At 44.5% G+C, this 12,824-nt stretch overlaps 1 protein-coding gene across 2 annotated transcripts in view; it reads left to right on the top strand.

Moving 5' to 3' along the window:
* XYLT1 (xylosyltransferase 1) overlaps positions 1 to 12,824 on the top strand; it is a 190,333-nt gene that overhangs the window by 134,127 nt on the left and 43,382 nt on the right. For both annotated transcript variants that reach the window (XM_068699923.1, XM_068699922.1), the window contains exon 5: positions 10,470 to 10,550. In XM_068699923.1, coding sequence (XP_068556024.1) covers positions 10,470 to 10,550 — 81 coding nt within the window. The remainder of the gene's footprint in view (positions 1 to 10,469; positions 10,551 to 12,824) is intronic.

Consider the following 12,824-nt stretch of genomic DNA (forward strand, 5'->3'; position numbering starts at 1 on the left):
TAAAGTTTTCCCGTTTCCGTTTAAAGTAATAGGCTCCGAGAAATTCAGAGCGCATGCTCAGTGAGGGGTGGTCGCACCTTGGAGGCGGGTAGCTTTTGGGATGGAGGTGTGTTTTGGTATTATAATGATATTATAATGAGCAAAAAGTACACTAGGGTACAGCATTTGTCAAAACATGACAGGTCTTTGGCTTAGGGTGGCAAAAAGTGCAGCTTTGTGCACAAGAACAATCGAGGCCCCACCTGATTACAGAGCCTAGCCGTGGTGTCTCCGCTCCACTGTACGCTCCGTGGTGTTCCTTAGAGCTAGCACACCAAGTTTCCCCAGCGCGATAGCATCTAAGGTTGGGAGCCTAGGGAATGCTCAGATAATGCAGTTATGCCCTACCCTGAAAGCCTCTTCAATGCTGTACCTTTTCCTTAAAAGTGTGAATGTTAGTTTTATTTTCCTAGTTACTTCAGGCATTTACACCACAACTTTCAGGTTTGGACACATCGATGTTATCTAGCTAACCAGGACCATTTTACCATGGAAATCACAAATGTTGTTTGCATTCATCCTACCCACTGCCAGCTTGGAAAGCTGCTGACTAAAGTGCTAATTGCAGCTAAGGTTTAAAGGCCAGCTAAAAAGGTTTGGGACATTGGCCCTGTTACTCATGATCTAAACCTCGAAGGCTAGAGGACGTGGGGTCCTCTCTGCTGTGGCAGAAAGCACCCAAGCACATGTGTGGTGTGTCCCTTCCATGCCACGCATGTCCCCTCCCTGTCCAAGCCAGACGGAGACGTCTGGCTTGTGGACCTCTGCCCTCACATGGCCTGCAGGCATCATTTTGGCACATGGGGTTACAGGGCTGCTTCTGTCACTTGTCCTAGCCGTGTCTCTTCTTCCCCAGGCTGCCTTCCCCCTGCCAAGTGGTCATGTCGAGTGGACGTGCACGTCCTGTCTGGAATATTTACATGCTGCTTTGTCTGTGAAAATAATTACTCTATTTCTATCGAGTTCCAGGGATTTGAGGCTGGAGACAGAAGTGACAAGTGGAAATCATACAACTGTGAAAACAAAATGTCACTGGAGAGTTAAGGAGTATTTCTGCATCTCAGTCTGGAAATGAGTAAAGCTTTTAGAAGAGAGGTGCCTTCACTCCAGGCAGCCGCACAGCTTATTGGGGATGCAAATAGTTGCAGACCTTTTGTCTGAAGATGCCCCAAATACTCCTGTTCGTCCATCTTTCCCTCTTATACATGCAGCATGCTCACAAAACTTTCTGCAGAGCAATGCATAAATCATTCCGCACCCACAAACAGCAATGTTTGCATGTCAATGTGAAATGCCAAAAGGAAATCTGCTTACTCAAGGTTTGCACTGTAGTGTGGGAGAGCCAACTCGTGCTCAGAGATGGGTTAATGCTGAGGAGGAATCAAAACTGCGGGTTACTTATCCAAAACCGCTAAACCCTTTGGTTTAGGCCATGTTGGAAGTGTGTAAGCCCCTTACTGCAGTATTTTTCTCTGTACCAGGCTGCATTATTTTACTTTCCAAATAGGAATTAAGGGAATGCCAGTGGGGCTTGATAAACAGTTTTTGCCAGCACTGATAAAAATGTTTGAGCTTTCTTCCATACATTCAGTTCCACTGAGCTGACATCTCTTCTGAATGCGGTGAGAAAGGAATTTTGCTTTGCTGCAGTATATACCTTTAACAAGTTTTCTAGTCCTTATCTAAGGTAGACACATGTCTCTGCATTTACTTAAAAATATTTGTAGGAAATATGCAATTATCAACCTTTTTAGCAAAGGCTATCTGGAAGGCACTCAAGCTCTGGGCGAGAAGGATGGAAAAAAAAAAAGATACTAGTGGTGATGTGCTGATCATTCATAAACTCAAATAGAGAAGTACGTAGAACGTGCACCAACATCAGGTGGTTCAGGAAAGCCTTTGTCCTGCATGTAGTTAGTTGATGTTCTTTGATGGTCTTGCATGTGTGCCTGGGTCTATGCAGTTGCACGTTTGGAAGGAACTTGGGAAGCTTTTGTTATGCAAGTGCTTTTTCATTGTATTCATTGTTAAACACACGTATTATCTAGGCTTACAGATCATATAGAATCAAATTTATGAAAGGAAATCAGTATTTTAAGTAATGCATCTCAAAATTTTGACATAAAGCATGTAGGTTGTTTTAAAATTGATGAAAATGGCTACACATCACACATCATTACAGGTTAATCTTTTCCCTATTTTTATATTTTTTGTTGCAGTGGTAAGGGTGCTCAGAAAATGTCATTTTAAAACGAATGTTTTGAAAATATCAGTGAGTTAAATCTCAAACCACCAGCAAGATGTGTGATACTCTCATGGCAGAGATGGACAACCCGAGGTACAACTGGGCTGGGCTACCTGGCAAAGCCTCCTTAATAAATGCACTAAGAGATCTTAGATGAATTCAAGCACAACTCTTAACTGTTAATTGTGAGTGTAGTCACTGCACGTGCTGCTTCCTAACAGACATGCGGACCCTTAACCCAGGAGGCAGTTCATGGGAGTACAGCATGAAGCTGCATCGTTTCAGAAGAGTTATGAGTGTGCTACAGTGAAGCACGTGCTGTTAAATGCCTTCCTGGATCAGACTTGCAGCTAACGTGCTGTAATGTGGTGTGGTTGATAAGATCCTCTATAATTTAAGCACTTCTGATGAAACTGCGCTATAAAATAATCGGAAATTGAGTAGATTTCTCTAAACTTAGCAAGTAGCTAAAGGAAGTCAAAAGCAACAAGTTAAAAAGTTTTAATGAGTACATGCGGTGAGTGTTTTATTATCGTAAAAGCCCAAGGGTTTATTAGCTGATACAGGGCTGGCGTTTTTCATTAGCCACAGGCATTTCAAGGTTTCATGGGATATAGCTGGAAAACATTCCAAACAAATGAATATTCTATTTTAAAGGAATAATGAGATGTTGAGGGTTATTTTAAACTCCAAAGTTTGCTAAGCCAATATCTCTAATTAGATGAAGGAACTCTCTATAGATGCTTTGCATCAGCGACTGTGCACACAGCAAATGTTTTAAGCATTTACATATCAAATACTGCTGGCAGCATTTTGGCTGCGGTCCAGGGCTGGAGATAGTTTTAATCACATTTGTTCATTAATCCTTGGTGGAATTCTCTTATATATGGTCTCTTCAGAATTTTCATTTAAGCGTGTGCTGCCTGTCAGCAGTAGGCTTATTTATTTATTTAATGAATGACATCTGAAGCACTGGATTCCTATAAAATGGGTTGTGGAGTGTCTCAGGAAGTAGACAATGGAGTTTTCTCCTTTTCTCTCAGTAGATCTCCTTTGTGCCTGAACAGCTCTGTACTCACTAGGACGAGGTTCATTCAGCGGTGTGACATTTAAAGAGGACTTTCACTCTCCTGTGACTCTGTTAGTTCTTTTCTGTTCCTTAGGAGGCAGACAGTAGTTGAATGGGAAGCAGTAATCGAAAGTACAGCAGAGATGGTTGTATTGCTAATAAAACATCTGAGAGTCGCACAACACCTGCAGAGCTGCGCTGCGAGGGGCTGCGCCCTGCGGGGTGACAGAGCAGCACCTGGGGCTCCAAACTCCCTCTTTGGGAGCCTGGGGCATTACACCCTGACTCTGATGGGCAGCTGGACTCCACCACAGCTGTGGGCTCTGCTCACAGGGGCCACTGCAGCCCCCTGCTGCCAAACCCTTGACACGTAAGCCCAATCCCCACGTAACCCCAATACAGAGGCACATGTGTGTTATTTCCCTGCCCAGGTGGCAGCGCTCAGCCCTGCAGTGCTGTGGTCAGCTGGCTGCACAGGCAGTACTTCTCCATTATCCCGTTCCTCTCTTAAACCTGAGTTGAAAGACAAAACAAACTATTTAAGACAACTGCTGTTAAAGCAAAGGCATTAAGTCACTTGCAGCCTTCCACGTGCAGTTGACCTCTAAAGCCCTGTCTGTCGCTCTCATTTTTATGCTGTTCTATGAATGACTGCTCTTAGGGGAATCAGCTTCTCTGAGCAAATGCTAATATTTATTCTGTGATGGATAGCGAGGGCTAAATATAGCCTTTTCTTCATGATTTCAGACAGCAGAGCCTTTTCTCCTTGCCACGGCCTCATCCCAACTACATACGGGTCATGCTCCTGGGGCGAGGGATGGAGGCGACAGCACCAACACGATGGCCAGGCTGGGAATCCGGGGTCCCAAAACCAAATCTTGCAGTGGGAGGTGTTTTACTGCATTGTTCTGCTTGCATCCTTGTGGTTTTATTGTCTTGCTGTAAGCATTTCCTTCTGGAAGAGGTCTTGTGGGTTTTTGCTTTTTTTTGGCAGAACCGTTTCATTGTTGTATCTTTTTGTTAGTTTGTCTGGGTTTACCCTCACCTTCCTTTGTGCCCTGTGGTGGTGCAGGGCTGCAGAGCCAGCCTGAGCAAAGGGAGAGGGCAGCAGGGCAGGGTTCACCCCAGCCGGGGCAGCCCTGGGGCAGGGATGGTCCAGAAGGAACTCGCCTCCTGCCACTGGCCTCTTGACAGCAACGGCATGTCCTAATGATTCACAGCGATGTGTTAGGTACAGTTAAATTCATCACTTACTCAAATCAATGGGCTTGATCACAATTATTAAAATTTATTGAGAAGAGTGCAACAAAATCAAATGTGATCAGCCCTTCTACTTTGAGGCTTGTGTGCGTGTCTACATGTTGAGGACAGAACAGTTCAGCTGGGAGGGACCTACAGGGAACAAGTCCAGCTGCCTGACCACTTCGGGGATGACCAAACATTAAAGTATGTTATCGAGGGCATTAGCCAAATGCCTCATGAACTCTGACAGGCTTGACTTCTGGTTGTGTGTTTGCCTCCATCATCCTTCATCTGTTTCATAGGGTCCTCATTGCTGCTTCACACAAAGTTGGCCTTCTTGCCCCACTCCTATCCATGCCCTCTCCCCTTTTTTTGTCTGTTACTCTGTTTTCTGGCTGTTCAGCTGTCTTTGTGACACCCACCCACCTCTCAGCACCACGGCACAACGTAAGGTAAATACATGACAGAAATCTCAGAGTTAAGATTTGAGCAGCATTGCCAGCAGCACCATAAATGTGTGTTCAGTGGCAAGGGTTTCTAGGTGTACTGGTTGCTGCAGCTAATTATGCACTTACATAATATTTTGCACTTGCTGTGACCAGGATGTGACTTGTCCCAGTCTCGGCACACTGATGCTCATTTTGCAGGGACTGTGTCCACAGTCGGGGTAATTAAAAGTTCCTTTGCTCCCGTGTGTGTAGCAATAAAAAGGGCATTGATATTTTTTTTACCTGCCAGATTGGAAAATGTGTAAGAGATAAAATCTCTGGAAAGTCTCCACATTGACTTCTTCCACACGTTAACGTTACATCAGGGACAAAAGCATTACCAGCCAAAATCACAATTCAGATAAAATTGCTGCTTGGGGAGAGGAGTTGCAAAGATACCAGTGCTTGCAGCAGGCTTTGCCCTTTGCATCTGGAGGAGTGTGGAGCCAGGACAGCAGGTCTGGTTTAAACAATTTTAAAGCTGCATTTTAATTTTCTTCTGCTAGCTTTTCATATTCCAACATCGTAATTCACACATAACCACATCTGTGATTAAAGTGAGTTACAGCTGCCTGGAAGGGGTAGCGGTATGCACTTTTCAGTGCTGATGTTTGTGTGCATCAGCAGACACATAGGGGAAAAAAATAAATAGAAAATAATGCCAGAAAATGACACGGGACTTGGGACATCACCTGATGCTGAGCCTGTCTGTTACGTTTTCTCTCCTATTGCTCTGAAGGGTAAACCAGAGGTTGGGAATTTTACTTTCGCCCTTTTAGGTTTTCCTTATGTAATAAAACCACTTTAACAAGTCCTGAGTTTTAGGGCAGGGTGAGCATTTACATTACAAAAGGCAAATAGGAACAGCCCTTTACGATGATGCAGCCAAAACTCTTTCAAGGTTCAAGTGCACTGGAAGATGGCTGTTTTCATTCTGCTGTCCTATTCCACCCATTTGTTACCCATTTCCATCTCCTTCCCCCTTAGAAACAGAAAACGGAGAGGGTGCAGCCTTCTGGAAAGAGCTGGTGGAGGCTGCTGCTTTGGGGAGCAGCTCTGAACACGATCTTGTACCAAGTTCAGCTGGTGCCCCTTCTGTTCAGCATCTTGAGATGTGCCTTCCTCTCTGTTGAGGGCTGTGCTCTTATTTAGTCTTTAATGATCTTTTAATATTTTTCTTAATCTTTTTCCCACAAGCACACCAGGTCAGAAAACATTTGTGTGTGTGTGTGTGTTACACGAAGTACGAGGTGTGTTACAGGTGCCATGAATGTCATTAACAAATTCAAGTGAGGAACCTTCTCCTAGTGTCACCACTGCATTTCCAAAAGGGTTTGGTATAATCAATAACTTAGAGCTTAATCATTTCCCCTCTTATAGCAGTTATCTTAAACCACAGTGCAAGTGAGCTGGGTTCTGTGTGGACAGAATTGCAGTAGGTCTCTGGCTTGTGCGGTGGGAAGAGATCAGTGTGTAATTCATATTAATGACTGGGTGCTGCTTGCCCAGCTCCCATGCCCTGCAGTGTCACAAACACACAAACCATTCCTGCTGGCTCGTTGGTGAGGCTGTTAGTCTCCAGTTCAGCCTGGACAGATACTGCACAGAAACAGGTACAGAAGTTGCTCTTTTTTTCATCCAATTCCCACACAGAATCAAGCTAATTGTTCCCATACGTGTGTACTGCCAAAAGTTTCTGAACATTGGATACAACTTAGTCCAACTGTTAAGCAATTGTGTAAGTTTTGTCTTGTGAATAGTCCCATTGAAGTGGGTGCTGTCCTGTACATCCTTCAAGCTGCCCATGCGTTAAAGTACCTTGCTGAATCCATGTTACCCTTCGCTATCTTCCAAAAGTAACAATTGCTTGTTTTTCTTTTTCTCAGAATCTCCAAACACTTTCTTAATCTATTTTCACAGCTGTAAACTAAGAGGATCTCTGCTCTTTGCTTGGGTTAGTCACCAGGGCTTGGTGGATTTGTTTGAAGCCAGTGAGGCCAGCACTGCCTTTTGTTCTCCGCAGCACTGGGCTGTGGTGCTGCGTGGGGAGGTGCTCGTACCGTGTCCCGGGCAAAGCTGCCAGGGTCTCCAGACAATGCAAACACCACGTCAGTGTTTTTGCTGCCTGTTTTCCAGTTCAGCTCCCAGCATACACACTGTGATCGGAATTTACTGCAATGCTAAGCCATGTATGTGCAGTTACTGAGTCCCAGGTGATGCTGCTTACACCTTGGGACACCTGAGTCCCAGGCTGGGGCTGCTCGTGAGAAAACGCTAGTGGTTGGCCTTGCTTTTCTTGGGCAATTTCTTCTGAGCTCCATTCTTGCTGTAGGTCTCACCTTTACCTTTCTTGGTCCTCCAGCCCTTGGTCCTGACCCTAGGCTGAGCCCTATCCCGGGAGCTCAGCCACGGTCCCAGGTCAGGCAGTGCCAGGGCCAGGTCACAGGCAGCCCTGCGGCTGCTTCGTCTGAGGCCATCCATCCCCTGAGCCCTACCTCACGGGAGAGGAGCAGAGGGACCTTGGTGCAGGTCTGGTGGAGATGGAGCCCACCATCCCAGCTGGACGACCTGTCCTTCTTCATTGGTGAAGTCAAAGACACCTTGTTTCCTCTGCAGTCTTTGCTTTTCTTCCTCTCACGGCCACCCACCCACACGCAGTCTCTCTCCACACTTGGGATTCCCGGGAGGTTTGCTTTCCCCTTTCTTTCCTCTCCCCGTTCTACTCTCACATTCCCTCCCCGCTAACTGCACAGGTACTCAGCTGAGTAATTCTTCTCCCGGGTACCTCGCCCTCCAAATTAGCTTAGTGACAGAAGGAAATAAAAGTGGGAGTTGTGTGAATGCGTTCATCACCTCCAGCCTCACGCACCGACTTCAGAAAGACTTCTTCCTACATCTGTATTCATGCTGCTACACACTAGGGAAACTGATAGAAGTGTAATATGTATATTAGTGTGCATATTAGCATGAACTGCTCTCCCTTATCCCCGTGACTTTCTGATTTCCTCCTTAGGAAGGAAATACTGGGAATATGCTGTCCTTGTTACTTTCTGTTGCGCTGTGATGGTTAGTAAAGGCTTTTGTGCCAGGTTTACGCTCAGTGAATTATCCCTGAAATTTGTGGAGCTCCAGCAGAATTTAATTTGGCATTGTGGAGTTGATGTTGCTCCCAGTGATGTGTTCGGCTGGAAATCTCAGCTTTCCATTGCCTCACTTAGATTAAAAATAGGCCCACGCCTTTAGTATTGCTCAACGCATGCCAGAGGCATTGTCAGTAGCGAGTGCCAGCAGCACAGTGACGGCGCTGCCACCATGCATGACGAAGGGTGGCAGCAGCCTGTGCCAGGGGCATTTAGGAAATATACCCCTGAAGGCAGTTTCCGAGGTGGTGAGGAGGATTTTAGCAGCCACATTAGCATCTGTGGCGTGTTGAATACCTTTGATTTTCTTTTTAATATGGTGCGGTGGAATAATTTGGGGGTGGCACGCAGCATCCTCGTGGTGTCGGGGCCAGAAGAAGTGTTTTGAATGAAAGCTTAATAGAAATTCACTGCGCTCCCATGCTGAGCACAGAATTGGTTGACCGCATAAATTTGAATGTCAAATAGCTAGAATGTTTTACCAAGTGGAAATGTGGTGTTTTATTTCCATGTTGTCAACACACAAAAAGAAGCATACTTACATGACAAAGAGTAAAACTGTGTAAAGTTATTTTCTAAAAAATATTTTAATAAAAGTTAGAAGCATGATGCCACCATTGTTTTCAATGTGAAAAGATGTCAGTTATTAATTATTTTGAGAGCTAAAACCCAGGTGGGCATTCATAAGAGGTATCTAAAAAGTGAGAATGATTAAAAAGCTTGCATAGCAGCCTGAGTCCAAGTATATTTGGTAGAGCACTGCTCAGCAGCACGCTGTAGGTAGGTGAGCAATCTATAAATGGTGTTTTATTGAGTGGTGTTCCTTCGGTTGGTTTGATTTTTGTCCTGTAAGAAAATTGAGGCTCAAGCACTTCCAAACTTTGTTATATTTCTAAAGATCATCTTTATGTGCCAGCTTTTGCCTAGAAACTCACCCAAAGATGTCAGCCATTGAAACCATTTCATGTGGAAGCATTGCTAAGTAAATTCACTAAATGCCTATTCATCCCAGTAAGATGGAGAGTCACTGGAGCAGCAAATGTGAAAATCTGCACAGCTTACTATACAGAAAGCAGTTTTCTGGGGTAGCCAAATTGAGATGCAGAGCCTGACCCTGGCAGGTATTACAGCTCAGATGAGTGAGCGTAGAAGGAGGGACTCAGGCTCCTGCAGCCTGGTCACACAGGCTGACTGATGGACAGACATTCCGTTTGGTCCAGCTAAAATCGATGGTTAACTTGCTTTTTACTCATCAGTTCAATAGTGACATGCTACCTGTGACGACAGAATTTGGGCTTTTGAGAAGTGGATAGAGGTTACCACTCTGATAACATTTCCCAGTTGTTGCAGCCTGACCTCAGAAGTTAAATGCATTTTGTACAGAAATCTTGTTTACCTTGATTTTCTGTGTCTTATGCTAATAAAATGTTTTCAAGGTACTGTCTGTTGACAGCTGGCTTATCTTATTTTTTTTTGCCATCAAGTCCATTACAGACCATTGCTTAAATGCTGTTGTATCTGTAACATTGTGTTTTGAATGTAACTCAGGAGATGAAGATCTTTTTAATATGATTTATTCTTTTTTTCCTAAATATGCTGACCTAGAGAAACAGAGAACAGTTTTGCTGCATTGTTGAAGAAGTAACAGACCACAAAAGCTGCCAAGCATAAATACTTTCTTGGACATGTTGGCTGAAATTCTGAAAATACGGTGTCAAGTTTCCAGTCATATTAATTGGAATTAACCTTCTAAATTCCTTTGTTCCTATTAATTTTATTGGGATTTTCACATCTAAATTCTCTTGCTTTATGCAGTTCAACCCTGGCCTCTTCTCTGTTATATGGACTAAAGCAACCAAAATGCCATTAGATACTTAACCAAATTCCTCAGGAAAGATCTAGCAAAGTATATAAAACAGGGCTGTCAGTCCAGTCATCTCACAGCTGGCTTTTCCTACTTTAAAAGTGCTGAACAGTATTACTTAGTACATACTCTGTTACAATGCTGAAAACATCTGCCAAGATTTTATATGAATTTCTTTAAGACATAATAAAGCCATACTTCTTTCCAAGCACATGTTTCTGGGTACAAGGAGACAGTGGAGTTTAGCAGCAGGATGGAAGTGTTTCAACAACTGCTTCCTTCTGCAGATGGTCTCCAAATGAGAATAAGAAGTGCGTAAATTATTGTAAAGATAGTACTTTTCACTATGTAATTTGTACATCTTTTGTTCTTTCTCTCCCAGGACAAATGACCAGCTAGTAGCGTTCCTGTCCAGATACCGTGATATGAACTTCTTGAAGTCACACGGCAGGGACAATGCAAGGTAAGCTGGCCCGTTCCTCTGCTATTTATTTTCTTTCCTCCTGCATCACTGGGAGTTTTTGCACAGCAACTGCTCTTCAGTGTCACCTAAGTTAAGAAATCCCTGCTCCAGCAAAGAGAAGCAGACCTGCTTCTGAGAACAGTTGTTGGTCCGGAGTGGCTTCCTGACGGTCAGTTTGTAAAGATGCTTTTGTGGAGAGGGAGATGGGAAGCAGGCTGGGCTTGCTCCCTGCTCAGGGTCTGTCACAGACAGCAGTTTCAGGAGCTGTACTTGGGGAGGAGGTGAGCACATGAGATTTTTCTTTGTTCTCGTCTCCAGTGCTTCTGTGCTGAACAGTTTTTACATGTGAAAATGATAGCTTTCTGACTCATTTCTCAGAAATTGATAGTATTACAAGCTATGCCTAAACAAGCATCTAGAGCCATTTGGAAGCTCCAGAAACCCTATCATTTCATGGGGCTGGGAACACACAGACGAGTAATTAGACAAAAATAGCTGTTCCAGGTCTGCACAGCACCTTGCTGACCACTCTCACAGAGATGGTTTATCAGCCATAGTAAAATTTCCAAAAAAGGGGGTCTGCAGCAAAGGCTTGTGTAAGCAGAGCGTCTCTGTGAGCTGTGGGATGTACCCTTTCCCACAGCTCAATGGTAATGCCTATACCTCTGTACTTTCAGGGAGCAGCAGTGACCAAACGTCACATTTCTGAAGCTTTAAACTCTGCAGCTGGAAAACCTTTCTCATTTGATTGTGGTGCTCTTCTTTTCCTCTTTATTGATAGCTCTGTCCCATAACACGTATCCTGCATCAGTTTCAGTGACTCCACATGCTGAGTCCCAGTAGCTTTGCACCAAAAAATATGGTTTTATTCCACCTGGGTCACTAGGTCATCTCTTTATTCTGTAAAATGTCAAGCATGCTGTAAGGCTGGGTTCAGATAATGTACAGAGAGAATGTGCGACATCAAGTCGCATGTTCAGCGCCGCGGCTAGGTAGAATAGTGTACGGGTCTCTCCTCTTGACGACTCTTGCTCTTGTCACTGGATTTATCAATTCTGTCATGTTCTGGTTTAAATGAAGTTCTCATGAGCATTCATCTTGTGCATGCAGAAATTCTGTAGCAGGTAGTGAAAATAGCACTGTGAGGAATAATATTTAAATCAGAGTCAACATTTTTCCCAGGAGAGTCCCTAGCCTGGGAAATGCAGAGTGTCGGAATGACTGGCAGGCTCAGCTCTGGCTGGCAGCAGTGATTGACAGCAGCGCTGCGTTAAAAAGGAAGGAGGAACGGCCAGGGACAAGCCGTTGGTCCCTTATGCCTTCCTGCCCCTCCGGTGCACCCAATTCTTCTCCAATTCCCTGAGCTGGCTAAGGAAATAACTAATGAATTATGACGTGCCTGCAGCAAGCTGGTTGGAACATGCCAACCTCAGCTAGGTTAGAACAATCTAGGTCAATTAAACACACTAATCTGGTATTAATTTAATGATAAAATGAGCTAATATGCCACTTGTCCTCTGCTCAGAGTAATAACCACCCATTTATTAGATCAGTGGCTCTCTTTTACTCCATAAACAGTTAAATACCTTTTAGCCTATTACGACACATCATCAAGTTTTATTTTTTCTCCCAGATTTCTAACAGAAGTTCTCTGTGCATCAGGGAGCATCACATGGGATGCCAGGGAAGTTTAGCCTCCTCTACCTGTACACTCTGTGAATCCCATAAGTGCTCCTGCTCCTGGCCCCTGGCTGAATAGATCCTTTCACATCGCCCCTTGGCAGCTCTCCAAGGTTTTTTGGGGGTGATATGCTGGGTTGGTACTCAGGGGTGATATGCTGGCTCTCCTCCTCCTGCATGCCCCAGTATCTGCACAGACAGTGCTTGAGCCAGCGGCTGCAGAGGCCTCTGAGTAATATTGCTGTTCAGTAAAAGTTAACTCCGTAGGTATCAAAAGCTGATCACAAAGTAGACCTTTGTGTAGCGGGTGGATTTCCAGCTCCACATCTACATCTTGAGAGGGAAATTGCATTTGATGTGAAGATGTGCAGCCTTGATCGTTCTGTTTTGGTGCTCCAGGAACTCAGGCTTGTGGAAACACACTGTCTGCCCTGCCCATTTCACAAACAATTGCCGAATGATTTCCATTTTATATCCAAGGTGTGAAAGCAGTGGTTGTGCCAATGAGGTTTATCCCTGTAGGTAGCAGTTAGTAAAACCCTTGAACTCAAATACCTGGTGTAAGACTGGACAGGTGGGCTGAGCCTAAGGGCT

The sequence above is a fragment of the Anas acuta genome, chromosome 15, assembly GCF_963932015.1.
Source record: "Anas acuta chromosome 15, bAnaAcu1.1, whole genome shotgun sequence".
Taxonomy (NCBI): Eukaryota; Metazoa; Chordata; class Aves; order Anseriformes; family Anatidae; genus Anas; species Anas acuta.